Below are 13,541 nucleotides of genomic sequence, written 5' to 3' on the forward strand. Positions count from 1 at the left end.
CCCTGAAGTTCTCCCCTAAGCAGCGGGGAGGGGATTGCCCATGGCGTCCTGGGCCTGAATGTCTCCGTCCATGTGCTGTGTGAAATGCTCATAAGGCCCCAGCCCTCGCTGGGGGTGGGGGTATCATCAGCAGTGGAGAGCGAACCTCCCTCTGAGGTGAGAGACAGGCCAAAAAGCCTTTCAAACATTCCAGAAATGGCTTAGAAAACATTCCAGAAATGCACTTACAACCCTAGGCCTTGCAGAGAGTTTGATTCTAAAATCTCACTGGTGCCAGACTGCAGCGGGAGCTGAGCGTGGCTCCTCCAGAAGAGATCATTTTGGTGTGTGCGTCATGTCCCAGCCAGCCCCAGGCCCTACTCAGATAGAAACCCCTCCACCTCCATTGTTATCTTAACTATGGCCACAGGGTCTAGTGGCCAGGGTCCTGGTCTGGGAATTGAGAGACCTGTGTTCATAAGACCAGCCATGCTGCATCAGACCGATGGTCCATGTAGCCCAGTTTCCTCTCTCTGACAAGGACCAGCTAGAACTTCCAGAGGAGTGCACAGAACAGGGCAACTATGGAGTGATCCACCCTTGTCTTCCCCTTCCAGCTTCTGGCAGTCAGAGGTTTTGGGACACCCAGAGCATGGGGTTGCATCCCTGGCCATCTGGGCTAATAGCCATTGATGGACCTATCCTCTATGAACTTATCTAGTTCTTTTTTGAACCCAGTTATATCTTTGGCCATCCCCTGGCAATGAGTTCCACAGATAAATTGTGCATCGTGTGAAAAAGTATTTCCTCCTGTTTGTATTAAACCTGCTGCCTATGAATTTCATCGGGTGACCCCTGTTGTTTTCATATTGTGGGAAATGGTAAATAACTCTGTTCACTTTTTCCACATCATGATTTTATAGACCTCCATTGTATCCCCCCTTAATCACCTCCTTTTCTATCCTGAACCGTCTTTTTAGACTCTCCTCGTATGGAAGCCATTTCATACGCTTTCATTGCCCATCTCTGGACCTTTTCCAGTTCCACTTTATCCTTTTTGGAATGAGGTGACTAGAACTGGACACAGTATTCAGGTGGTGGGTGCACCATAGATCTGTTCCCAGCTCTGCCCCTAACTGCTGAGTGCCGTTGGGTGAGTCATTTCCTCTCTCCGTGTCTCAGATTCTCCTACACTCCCAGTCTTCAGCAAATAGCCCAGCTCTTGCTCAAGCCTCCTCCTTGTCTCCAGGACGGTTTTCTCCACACGGAGATTTTGCATTAGGGATCTTGGGGAAGGTGATCTTCATTGTAAAGCATTTTAATAACCATCCCTACCTCTTATGTGGTGCTTTGCCTCAGATCTACAGAGAAGGTCAGTGTCATTCTCCCCATCTTACAAATAAGGAAACTGAGGCACAGAAAGGTGACTTGTACCTAAGGTCACCTAGCAGCAGAGCCAGGACCAGAACCCAGGTCTCCTCAGCCTCAGTCCAGTGCTCTCTCCAGCAGTCCTTATGCTACTTCAAGATTGCCAGCTGACAAGTGCTGAATAGAAGCTGGGGCATGATACAGATTTTGCCCTTTCTCTGATGCAACTGGTGCCTGAGCAGGGTCTTCTCCTCCCTTATCTTTCAGGTTATATTTTCTTTTCCAAGTTTCACTTCAGATCTCCCCCTTCCCTCTGTGCCCCAGAATGCATTGCAGAGTCTAGCCACAATTTCCCCTAATCCCCCTATGCTGTGCTTTGAAGCAGGCTGCCCAGATGGGGTGGGGGTGGCTAAAGGCTTCCAGGGCAGGAGCCAACACAAATGCTGCAGAATGGAGTTGGGGAAAGGGAGACACAGGGTTCCCGTCTAGTCTGTGTGGGAAACGCAGGCTCCTGGCTCCTGCTGAGCTGAGCGTTCCATGGGGCCGTCTCTGCAGGAGGGGGAACGCTGAGGCGGTCTGGGCACAGAGCTCTCTGAGGGAGGCGGTTTCACCGTGTGGTGGTGTGATGCGGCAGGAGGCTGTTCCCCTTGTGACTGGGGTTTCTTTGTGATGTTTTGGTGTAGGAAGTGGAATTGGGGTGTGAAGCCAGGAGGGCAGTTGGGGTTGCATAGACGGGCTTCCTTCTAGTCTGTGCTGCTGAGAGTCACAACCTGCCTATCAGGAAGGAATTCACTCTGGCTCATAATGTCTTTTCAGATTTCCAGTCCGCTGGTCTATGGTTTTGTGATCCCCTAGGAGAAGATGGCACAGCCCATACACCTGAACCAGAATCTCCCAGGTAAAGACATGGGCAGCTCCTACCTAAGGGGTGCCAGGATGATGTGTTCTCCCAGTGCTCGGCTCTGAATGTAGAGATGGGGCACCCCCGGCCCTCCCACAAAAAGAGATGGAAGGGGGTGATCAACCTCTTCCATGAATGCAAATGGCAGGGGCTGCAGCCTAATCAGAGTCGTCTGCACCTCCAAGGCTGCAGCCAGGGCCGGCCTTAGGGAAAATGGCACCCTGGGTGAACTTGTATTTTGGCATCTCCCCCCTCCCCCCATCACTCCTGGCCCCCACAGGCTCCCTGGGCTTTCCCTCCCCTCCCCCCATCACCTCTGGGCCCCCGCTGCCTCCCCTAGTGTTTAATTTGTATTGAAAGAGATGCCAGAGGCTAGACCTAAGCACTGGCAGGGCCACCTGATACTGGCCGGGCACCCAGCTCTGAAGGCAGCGCCACCACCAGCAGCAGCGCAGAAGTGTGGCCTGGCATATGGTGTATTGCCACCCTTCTGCGCTGCTCCTGTGGCTTGTGGTGCCTGATGCTTGGCATGTGGCTCTGCGCTGTCACATGGAGGCTGCATCTTGCCAGAGCCCATGGCCCTCCTGGCTCACCCAGGGCACCATTTCAGATCGGGGGAGGAGAGGAAACTTTAACTGTGATTCCAGGGACTGCTTGGGTACCTGAAAATTCTAGGGTTTTTGCAGATAATAACGTAGGAATTAGCTGACAGGAGCACTGTGTCTAACTGTTATATAAAGAAAGAAAAAATTATATACAAACACCAATTAAAGCCACTGTCAAGGTATTATTCCCACTTTGAACTTTAGCGTCCAGAAAGTGGGGACCTGCATGTACCCTTCTAAGCTTAATTCCTAGCTTAGATCTGATAGCACTGCCACCAACCAGAAATTCCAGTGTCTGGTACACTCCCTGTCCCCCAAAACCTTCCCTGGGGGACCCAAGACCCAACCCCCTTGGGTCTCAAAACAAGGAGAAATAAACCATTTCCCCTCCTTTCCCCCTCCCAGACTTTCCCCACCCTGGGTTACCCTGAGAGACTATTGTGACCCAAACTCCTTGGATTTTAAAACAGAGAGGAATTAACCTTTCCCCCCCCGCTCCTTTCCCCCCACCAATCCCTTGGTGAGTTCAGACCCAATCCCTTTGGGTCTTAAACAAGGAAAAAATCAATCAGGTTCTTAAAAAAGAAAGCTTTTAATTAAAGAAAGAAAAAAGTAAAAATTATCTCTGTAAAATCAAGATGGAAAATGTTTACAGGGTCTTCAGCTTACATAGACTAGAGGGTACTCCCTCCCCCCTAGCCTAAGATACAAGTTACAGCAAACAGGGGTAAAAATATCCTTCCAGCAAAATACACATTCACAAGTTAAGAAAACAACATAAACCTAATCCGCCTTTTCTAGCTAGTGCTTACTATTTTGAATGTGAGAGACTGTTTTAGAAAGATTGGAGAAAGATCTGGTTGCACATCTGGTCCCTCTTAGCCCCAAGAGCAAACAACCGAACAAAACAAACAGCACAAACAAAGACTTCCCTCCACCAAGATTTGAAAGTATCTTGTCCCCCCATTGGTCCTCTGGTCAGGTGTCATCCAGGTTCACTGAGCTTCTTAACCCTTTACAGGTAAAAGAGACATTAACCCTTAACTATCTGTTTATGACAGCCACGTTTAAAGTTTATATGTAAATTTAGAACAATCAGGAGATAATACAGCAAGATATTCCCAATCCCAAACCTTGAGGTATCAGTTCTGGATCTTTAACACAGATCTCAGAAACACATGTTTGATACGTTGTACACTATCTTTATTAGAGGTACATAAATAAAATCTGCTTAAAATCTGTGTTACTGCCATTATCTACTTTAGTCAATTGTTTTTCACTAAAAACATAATTTTAAAATATGTGATAAGAGTTTTTTCTCTTTTGTTAAGAAAGGGAATTTATTTTTCTAATTATTTTGGCATTTATGTTTACCAATCACGATCATGTATGTGACTCACTAACATTTGACTCCATCATTGTTGTTGGTATCAGAGTTGGAACTGCAGTTATTTTCATGCAAATAAAATAGTTATTTTACAGATATAACTAAAAATACAATTTGAAAATAAGCAACTTTCATCTGCCCAGTGTCTAAAGTTATGTGTTTAGCTAATGTTTTTTAAACTGACACTGCTAAGGTGAGTACAGGCTAAAGTTACATTCTAGAAGGATACTGTTATTTGATTGTACCACGTTAGATAATGAATGACAAAGCACAATATGATGATAACAGTAATAATGATAATTACTCCAGCCAGGACAGGTTAGGCACTTTAGAACTCGCTACTCAAAGAATTCAGTGTAAACATGAGAGAGAAATAAAATTACGAAATGCACAAACCAGTCAAGAAACTAAAATAACCAGTCAAAGCATGAGAGAGTTATTTATTTATGAAATGCACAGACCAGTCAAAAAACTAAAATAACAGCACTTTGAAAGAATAAAATTACAGAGAATATATACGCATTGCAGGAAGTACCAGCAAGTACCACAACCAACAACAGTATAAGTCTGTGTTGGGGGGTGAGTGTGAAAGAGCCAGTGTATGTGAGCTGGGGGAGTGTGTGAGAGACCGCGCTTCGGCCCAGGAAAGCTCCTTCAGACACTGCAGCAGCTGCTAGCAGCTCCGTCCCTCTCTTGGTGAGCCCTGTCCTCACACACACACACCTTGCTCTGTGGAGATGGGGTACCTGGGGGGGGGCAGGGGACACCGTGACATGAGCACCCCTCCTTCCTCCCCCTCTCCCCCACAGCAGACAGGAAGCTCCCAGGAGCAGCTAGCCGGGGCAGCTCCAAGGCAGGGGGCAGGAGCCTTGCGGCTGCAGGCACCAGCAGAGCAGCAGGGGGAGGGGCATCCATACTCTGGAGGCGCCTCGTTTATAACAGTGCCCTGGGCTTTCTCCCAGTTCGCCCCTAGGTAAGGCTGGCCCTGGCTGCAGCCGTATCTCTCTGTGGGCTGTTGGTAGAGCTGAGCAAAACCCAGCATTTCCACCCAGCAGGAAATTCCTGTATGTCAACATTTGTTTTCACATAAATTGGGATGAAAAGTTGAAATTTAGAACTTTTTCATAAACTGGAAAGTCTGAGAAATTTCTATTTGAAAATGTTTCATAGAATCATAGAATATCTGGGTTGGAAGGGACCTCGGGAGGTCATATAGTCCAACCCCCTGCTCAAAAGCAGGACAATTCCCAACTAAATCATCCCAGCCAAGGCTTTGTCAAGCCTGACCTTAAAAACTCTAAGGAAGGAGATTCCACCACCTCTCTAAGGAACCCATTCCAGTGCTTCACCACCCTCCTAGTGAAAAACTTTTTCCTAATATCCAACCTAAACCTCCCCCACTGCAACTTGAGACCATTACTTCTTGTTCTGTCATCTGCCACCACTGAGAACAGCCGAGCTCCATCCTCTTTGGAACCCCCCTTCAGGTAGTTGAAAGCAGCTATCAAATCCCCCCTCATTCTTCTCTTCTGCAGACTAAACAATCCCAGTTCCCTCAGCATCTCCTCAGAAGTCATGTGTTTCATCTCCCTAATCATTTTTGTTGCCCTCCGCTGGACTCTTTCCAATTTTTCCACAACCTTCTTGTAGTGTGGGGCCCAAAACTGGACACAGTACTCCAGATGAGGCCTCACTAATGTCAAATAGAGGGGAATGATCACTTCCCTCGATCTGCTGGCAATGCCCTTATGTATAGAGCCCAAAATACCGTTAGCCTTCTTGGCAACAAGGGCACAGTGCTGACTCATATCCAGCTTCTCATCCACTGTAACCCTAGGTCCTTTTTTGCAGAACTGCTGCCTAGCCATTCGGTCCCTAGTCTGTTGCAGTGCCTGGGATTCTTCTGTCCTAAGTGCAGGACTCTGTACGTATCCTTATTGAATCTCATCAGATTTCTTTTGGCCCAATCCTCTAATTTGTCTAGGTCCCTCTGTATCCTATCCCTACCCTCCAGCATATCTACCACTCCTCCCAGTTTAGTGTCATCTGCAAACTTGCTGAGGAAGCAGTCCATGCCATCCTCCAGATCATTAATGAAGATATTGGACAAAACTAGTCCCAGGACTGACCCTTGGGGCACTCCGCTTGATACCGGCTGCCAACAAGACTTGGAGCCATTGATCACTACCTGTTGAGCCTGATGATGTAACCAGCTTTCTATGCACCTTATAGTCCAATCATCCAGCCCATACTTCTTTAACTTGCTGGCAAGAATATTGTGGGAGACCGTATCAAAAGCTTTGCTAAAGTCAAGGAATAACACATCCACTGCTTTCCTCTCATCCACAGAGCCAGTTATCTCCTCATAGAAGGTAATTAGGTTAGTCAGGCATGACTTGCCCTTGGTGAAACCGTGCTGACTGTTCACTTAGTTGAAATGATTCAAAATGCTTCTTTCCAATCATTCCAACATTAAACTGCGTGGATCTGTTGTGGTACGTTGCCTCATGGGAGCTCAGGAGTCCCATTCTCCCTATGAACCAGACTCCTTTCCCAGACTACATCTCCCATGATGCACCACACAGCTTGGACTGAGGGAACTCTACACTGCATTATGGGAGATGTAGTCCTCCAGGGAGCTTGGCTCATAGGAGAGAACACAGAGTCCTGCACATAGGAAGGAAGAGTCCCAAGCACCACTACAGGCTGGGGACCGACTGGCTAAGCAGCAGTTCTGCGGAAAAGGACCTGGGGATTACAGTGGACGAGAAGCTGGATGTGAGTCAGCAGTGTGCCCTTGTTGCAGAGAAGGCCAATGGCATATTGGGCTGTATTAATAGGACCATTGTTGCAGATTGGGGGAAATGGTGAGACCACATCTGGAGTATTGTGTCCAGTTTTGGTCACCCCATTACAGAAAGGATGTGGACAAATTGGAGAGAGTCCAAGGGAGGGCAACGAAAATGGTCAGGGGGCTGGGGCATATGACTTACGAGGAGAGGCTGAAGGAACTGGGGTTATTTAGTCTGCAGAAGAGAAGAGTGAGGGGGGATTTGATAGCAGCCTTCAACTACCTGAAGGGGGGTTCCAAAGAGGATGGAGCTCGGTTGTTCTCAGTGGTGGCAGATGACAGAACAAGGAGCAATGGTCTCAAGTTGCAATGGGGGAGGTTTAGGTTGGATTTTAGGAAAAAGTTTTTCACTAGGAGGGTGGTGAAGCACTGGAATGGGTTCCCCTAGGGAGGTGGTGGAATCTCCTTCCTTAGAGTTTTTAAGGTCAGGCTTGACAAAGCCCTGGCTGGGATGATTTAGTTGGGGTTTGGTCCTGCTTTGAGCAGGGGGTTGGACTAGATACCTCCTGAGGTCTCTTCCAGCCCTGATATTCTATGATTCTAATGCAGGGGGCGCGGCTGAACTACAATTCCTACAAGGCCCTGTGCTTCAGGGAAATGTAGTTTAATATTTTATTGAACAGATTTCTAATGTTCTGTTTTGGGTCAGTTCAGCAAAATAAAATATTCTGATGTGGGTCAAACGCAGACAAAATTGAATATTTTATTTTGATTTGTCACTGATGGAAAATTGAAAATTTTTGGTAAAATCAAGATTTTCCCACTGAAAACGTCGACTTTGTGGAAACTGCATTTTGTATCAGAAAATCACTGTGACAGAAAATTCCCAACCAGCTCTAGCAGGATTCTAGTGGAGATTCAGAGCTAATCCAGTGGGAGGGTTGCTCACCTGAGTCAAGGGGAGAGGGTATCCCAGGGGTCAGACACTCTCATCTATCCATTCGTACTAATGACGGAGGGTTTCCTTCAGATGCTCCGGGGCTTGGCCCCCCCATCCTCGCTGCTCCCCTCTACTTTAACCCCAGAGTGAAGGCCTTTTCATGAAGCGCAAACTCCTAACCTCTCTCTGGACCTGATCCAAAGCCTATTGCCACCACTGCCATCAATGGACATTGGATCCGGCCATAGGTCATTTTGTCTCATGGCTCTGTCCCTGCTGAACATGCCCCAGTTTAGCATCCTCTGTCCATGGACTGACCATGCTGCTTCACCTCCCTCTCAAAGACCCTGAATTAATCCTCACCCTCCAATTTGGGTGTGACACTCACACAGGTCCAGGCTTCCCCACAGGGTTCAAGTGGTGCTCAGAGCAGAGGGCACATGGGGTTATTCCAGACCCCTGCTTCCCATCTTCTGCCAGGTGAGAAAGCCCCAGTCCCTTTCGTCTAGTATGGGCACCTATGTGAACTTTCTGTGGCATCAAACACTCGCCCTGCATCCAGCAGGAAAAGCTGAGAACATGAAGACAGACAGGGGTGCTGAGAGCTGAACCAAACTGTAAACTCTGTATATGATGGAAACCACTTCAAGCCAGGGGGTGCTGCCGCACCCCCAGCACTTCACTTCCAGCACCTCTGGAGACAGGGACTGGAGATGGGTTTGACAAACTTAGGTCTTTCTTGACTGTACCAATGGTTTCCTTTTGGCTTTCCCGGCAGATTTAGGTGGCCCCTTCTTGTACAGAGATCAGGAAGATGGGGAGAGGAGCTCCTACTCTGTGGAAACCCCCTACGGCTTCCTGCTAGACCTCGATTTTCTGAAATATGTCGATGACATTGAGAGTGGCCAAACTCTTAAGAAGATGCCGAAGCACCGGAAAGTGAAAGGATCCAAGCAGCACCCCAATTCCCTGAGAAGCCCCAGCGGCCACGCCAGTGGATGGACCTCCACCGAGTCTCTGGCATCCACGGCCAGCGAGGATGGAAGGAACGTGCTCCTGTTATCTCCACGCATCAGAATGCAGTCTGGGTCTTCAGAAATGAGAGAACCCCTGAGCAAACAGGCTTCCAACCCCATGTCTCCAACTCCAGTTATAAATCTCCTCCCACCTCCTGCCCCCAAATCCCTCATGCGAAATCTCCAGGTGGAGAAAACCCTGCAAGAGACAAGTAGGAGGCTGGAGCTAGAGCAGCTCCATTTGCAGAATAGTGGAGATGCCCAGATGACTGGGCCACCCAGCAGTCCCTCTAAAACATGGATCTCCGCCTCCAGCACCACTTCTTTTCACCAGACTCGCTCCTCCTCTGCTGTCCCTTTGAATGGAAATGGGGACAGCCAAGCCACACCTGGCCCATCTCTGACAGGCTCTATGAGAATGAGCCCTTCGAATTCCGGAAGGAGCACCCCGGCCACCAACATCAGCCCAGCGCATCTGCAGCATGTGCGAGAGCAGATGGCTGCTGCCCTCAAGCAACTCAAAGAGCTGGAGGAACAAGTTAAGATGATCCCAGTCCTAGAAATGAAAATCTGCAAACTGAAGCAGGAGAAAGAGAAGCTGATGGCAGGTTTGCAGGAGCAACCCCTGCCCGAAACGAGCGAGGCCTCTGTTTTCAGCTTTCCACCCAGGTCTCTCGGCGCAGAGGTTGCCAGGGCAAGCCAGGAGGCTCCCGCAGATCTGGAAAGAGAACTGGAGTCAGTGAAGGCTCGAGCAAGTAAAATCACAGAATTAAGGAGACTCACTGAGAAACTGTCTGCTTCCGACAGGAACGTGCGAGCCAGCAGGGCGGCTGCCCGCCCCGCAAGGGCCATGGAGAAAGCGTGTAAGTCTGTAGGTGTGGGCGAGGAGGTGAACATGAATGAGGCCGTGTTCTACTACCGATCTCAGAAGCCATGCCATGAGATTGCTGTTGGCCAAGAGACTGAGACCAAGGACGCTGCAGTGTGGGTCGTGGAGTCCTTGTTAGGGCTTCCGACGGAAGCAGAGAAGGAAATGGAGCTGCTGCAGCACACGATTGGCCACCAGAGAGAGGTAATCGCCATGATGGAAGGCCACTTGAAGGACGCGACTAAGGAGCTTGAGGAGTTAAGAGTAGAGGTTTGTTCCAGAAGGCCAAGAACTTTGATAGATAAGGAAATAATGGCCACACCTCAGATGGTAGAAGCACATGCAGAGGCTGCAGTACCTATGCAGAGCCAGGGGGTGGGCAACCACTTGGAAATGATTGATAAGGGTGTGGATTGCTCGCCAGAGATGTTGTGCATTGGAGTCAACTGCAATTTGGAAAGTAGAGAAGTTGCTGTAGGTCCAGATTCACCAGCCCAGTATGAAGAGAAGGACACCCAAGCTGATCTAGAGGCAGGAATTGATGCAGCAATGGAAGAAACAGATCAAGGTGTGGCTGGTGATAAGTCTAAACAAACCCCCAGTGGTGCCGGGGAAGGTGGAAACCAGGTGGATGTTGCTGAGTCTGACATCACCCGTGGCACTAAGACAGCCGTGCCTCAGAGAGGGACAGGGACAGGGACAGTGGAAGTGGAGCAAAGGGCACGTTTAATTCCCCAGGACTCCAGGAAAGGGGTGCACGAGTGTGTGAGTGCAACGCGGGAAGGGCCTCTGGAGAAGGACAGTAACGCTCCTCTGAGTCCTGGGGCTGGTGAGTCACTTACGCCAGCATCTGCTGCATGCTGACAAGCCTCGCGCCTGTCAGGCCCTAGCAGAACATGCCCATTTGCATTTCTTTTTAAGCAGTTAGCTGGAGCCTGACCCCCCAGGATCCTGGTTCTCCACTCACTCACACCGGTTTGACACCATGCCTTTAAATTCAGTGGAGCTACTCAGCAGTGTCAGTGAGAGGAGACTTCCAACCTGAGAGGAGGCTGTGTTGATCAGGCACCTGGGCAGATGACCTCATCATAGGTCATGTGACAGCAATTCTGGTAACCACATGCTGCCAGCCCCCCAGTGAATTAACCCAGAGGTTTGTGGGGTAACTGAGGATCTGCAGGCTGGGGGAGGGGGAGCACAGTGTTTGTGTGGAGCAGGACAGGTGGAGCCGTTGTAGGGGGGGAGAGGTTGCGGGAGGGGTAAGAGCGGCAGGGATTGTGTGCTTGTGTTTCGGGGGACAAGACCTAGGCATGGCTAGGAGCTCCCACACCGGGGCAGCCATTGAGAATTAGAGCCCCGAGTGCTGTGGGTTAGAGCTGCCTTCCTCGGCACATGCAGGATGCTGCCTGGGCCCATCGCTCTGCTGAAGCTCGGGGTGTCCAGATGGACAGAGCAGCAGATTCCCCTGTGCTTTGTTACTCTCTAGTGAGATGAAGGAAGAACAAATTCCAGGCCTTTGCGGTGGGAGATGGAGCGACAAGTGGAGATCCCCCAGCCCAGCAGGCTCTGGACAGGAAGCCTCCTTGCCCAAACCCAGCCTGTTCTCACCCCCAGCACTCTCAACCCCAGCCTCTCCTGGACAGCCTGCCACCTCACCCAGCCCCCTTTCCAGGAACTTGGGATGGGGTGGGGAGGTGGGTGGAGTGAGACCCTACCTTTCCACCATGTGACTTTCCCATCTCTGTTTCCTCAGGTGCCCTGAAGTCAATCATGAAGAAGCGAGACGAGTTTCCGAAGAGCGAGGCCGAGGGCGGGAGGAAGAGCCTGCAGTTCGTGGGGGTGCTGAATGGGGAGTATGTGCCCTTCATTCCATCTCTTGCCAGGGCGCAAGCTCCAGCACTCGCAGATCTCTGTAATCCCGGCTGCAGCCTAGTCCCACAGCAGGGCAAGAAGCTGCCGTGATTGCAACATGCCATGTGTGTGTTGGAGGCAGGGAGCAGTGTGACCCCAGCTCTCCCTCTGCACAGTACAGGCGCCATGGGAGAAGGTGGCAGATCTCACTGCAGTGCCCTGACCCCGCTCTCTCTCACGGCAGGTACGAGAGCACATCCAGCGAGGAGGAGGAGGACAGTGAAGAGCGCTCCTCTGAGAAGATTTCACCCACCAGCTCTGACAGCGACGCGGAGGACGACGCAAACACCTGGGACGAGGAGATCGGTGTGAATGTGGGTGAGGCTGTGAGCAGCATGGAGGGTCCTGAGCCGGGCACAGAGCAGAGGAAGAGAAACGGGGAGCAGGGGACAGAGAGCGCACCAGCTCTGGACCCCACCGAGGTGAAGGAGAAGTAAGTGCAGAGTAGTCTCCCCAGGGCTGGAATTCCAGCCAAGCTTAGTCAGAAAGGCCCAGTTATCTGAGAGCGCTCCAGCCCCAAACCCACTGGAGCCAGTAGGGAGGGAGGAGGAGTTGTCTAGAGCCTCTTCCACAGAAACATCTCAGGCCAGGAGTGGTTCCAGCTGCCGTCTCCCTCTCCTGGCTGAAAAAGCCAATTTTATTTCTGCAAAAATGTCTAAGGAAATGATTTTGTTCTAATTTTGCCATAGACGATTCCTTCCCTCCCCCAGTGAACAGCACAAAATGGAGCCACAACACTCATCTTGTTTCCAACTTTGTGGCCACAATTGGACCCATTTGGTGAAACATTTGAATTGTATTTTTTTGACAGGAAAAATAATTGAGTTTAAAAAATTCAGTTGGCCCTAATCTCATCTGAATTAGTTAGTAAAAAGATCGGCCATTCAAACTCATCCTAGCCCCACCCCCCAGGGCAAGCCAGCATCTCCCAGCTGGGTGCTGCCAGCAGACGCTGTTAGAGCCATCACTAGTGGCAACCAGTGAAGCTACGGTTGCTAAACAGTTTGCGTTCTGCCCCCATTTCCACATGCTCCTAGCTTTGTGAAACACTCCCCCTTGGGGGCTGGCATCTGCCCTGGGCTCTGCTAGAAGGTGAATCTTTCAGGAAATTGGAGCAAGATTCTGCCAGTTGTATCAGTGTTATGGGGGCTCGAGGGGAATTCTCCCTGCTTGGTGTTTTGAGCAGGGCTTCATTAAACAGTGGAAGGTTGAAAACAGGCCTGGGTGCAAACTACTCTGGGGACATTGTTCTGTTGGAGGAAAAAACAGATTTCAGTTTAGCAATCTGCCCATTTGAAATCTCTGATGAAACATGCACCAAGAAAGCCGCCTTCGATCTGCAGGTGCACCCAGCTTGCCAAAGCTCCTAGGGCCAGAGGAAGGAAGTGCACTGCCCTTAGCTGAAGCTCCTAGCAAGAAAAGCCGTAACGCCTCCAGGGACAATCAGGGGAGCATGTCTCCAGGAGAGCCTTGCTGTACTTTTGAGATGGGGTAGCATGTGTTCCCCAGTGCAGCCCTTCCACTGAATGACTGGAAAACCATTCATAAATGGCAAGGTACAAGATGCATGTAATTTAGACAGGAAACAAATAAGAGGGAACATGATAAGGGTATAGAAAATAATGAATGGTACAGAAAAACTGGACTGGGCACTACTGAAACAAGAACAAAGACACCTCCAAGGCAGAAAATGTAAAAACTGAAATAGGGAGACTTCCTTTTTGCACAACACAAGATTAGCCAGTGGAAGTAGATATACTTCACTGCCTCTGGGT

At 49.8% G+C, this 13,541-nt stretch overlaps 2 protein-coding genes across 7 annotated transcripts in view; both read left to right on the plus strand.

Moving 5' to 3' along the window:
* Positions 1-13,541, plus strand: part of LOC127040025 (potassium voltage-gated channel subfamily V member 2-like) — a 346,324-nt gene that overhangs the window by 286,156 nt on the left and 46,627 nt on the right. The window lies entirely within an intron of this gene.
* The window catches only part of KANK3 (KN motif and ankyrin repeat domains 3), a 47,108-nt gene that overhangs the window by 24,838 nt on the left and 8,729 nt on the right, over positions 1-13,541 (plus strand). For 4 of the 5 annotated variants that reach the window (XM_050933700.1, XM_050933699.1, XM_050933701.1 and 1 more), the window contains 4 exons: positions 2,164-2,245; positions 8,750-10,684; positions 11,609-11,708; positions 11,951-12,199. In XM_050933700.1, the coding sequence (XP_050789657.1) occupies positions 2,209-2,245; positions 8,750-10,684; positions 11,609-11,708; positions 11,951-12,199 (2,321 nt within the window). In that variant the 5' untranslated portion in view covers positions 2,164-2,208. The remainder of the gene's footprint in view (positions 1-2,163; positions 2,246-8,749; positions 10,685-11,608; positions 11,709-11,950; positions 12,200-13,541) is intronic. The other variant, XM_050933703.1, reaches the window with a different exon arrangement.

This window comes from Gopherus flavomarginatus, chromosome 24 (genome assembly GCF_025201925.1).
Source record: "Gopherus flavomarginatus isolate rGopFla2 chromosome 24, rGopFla2.mat.asm, whole genome shotgun sequence".
Lineage (NCBI taxonomy): Eukaryota > Metazoa > Chordata > Testudines > Testudinidae > Gopherus > Gopherus flavomarginatus.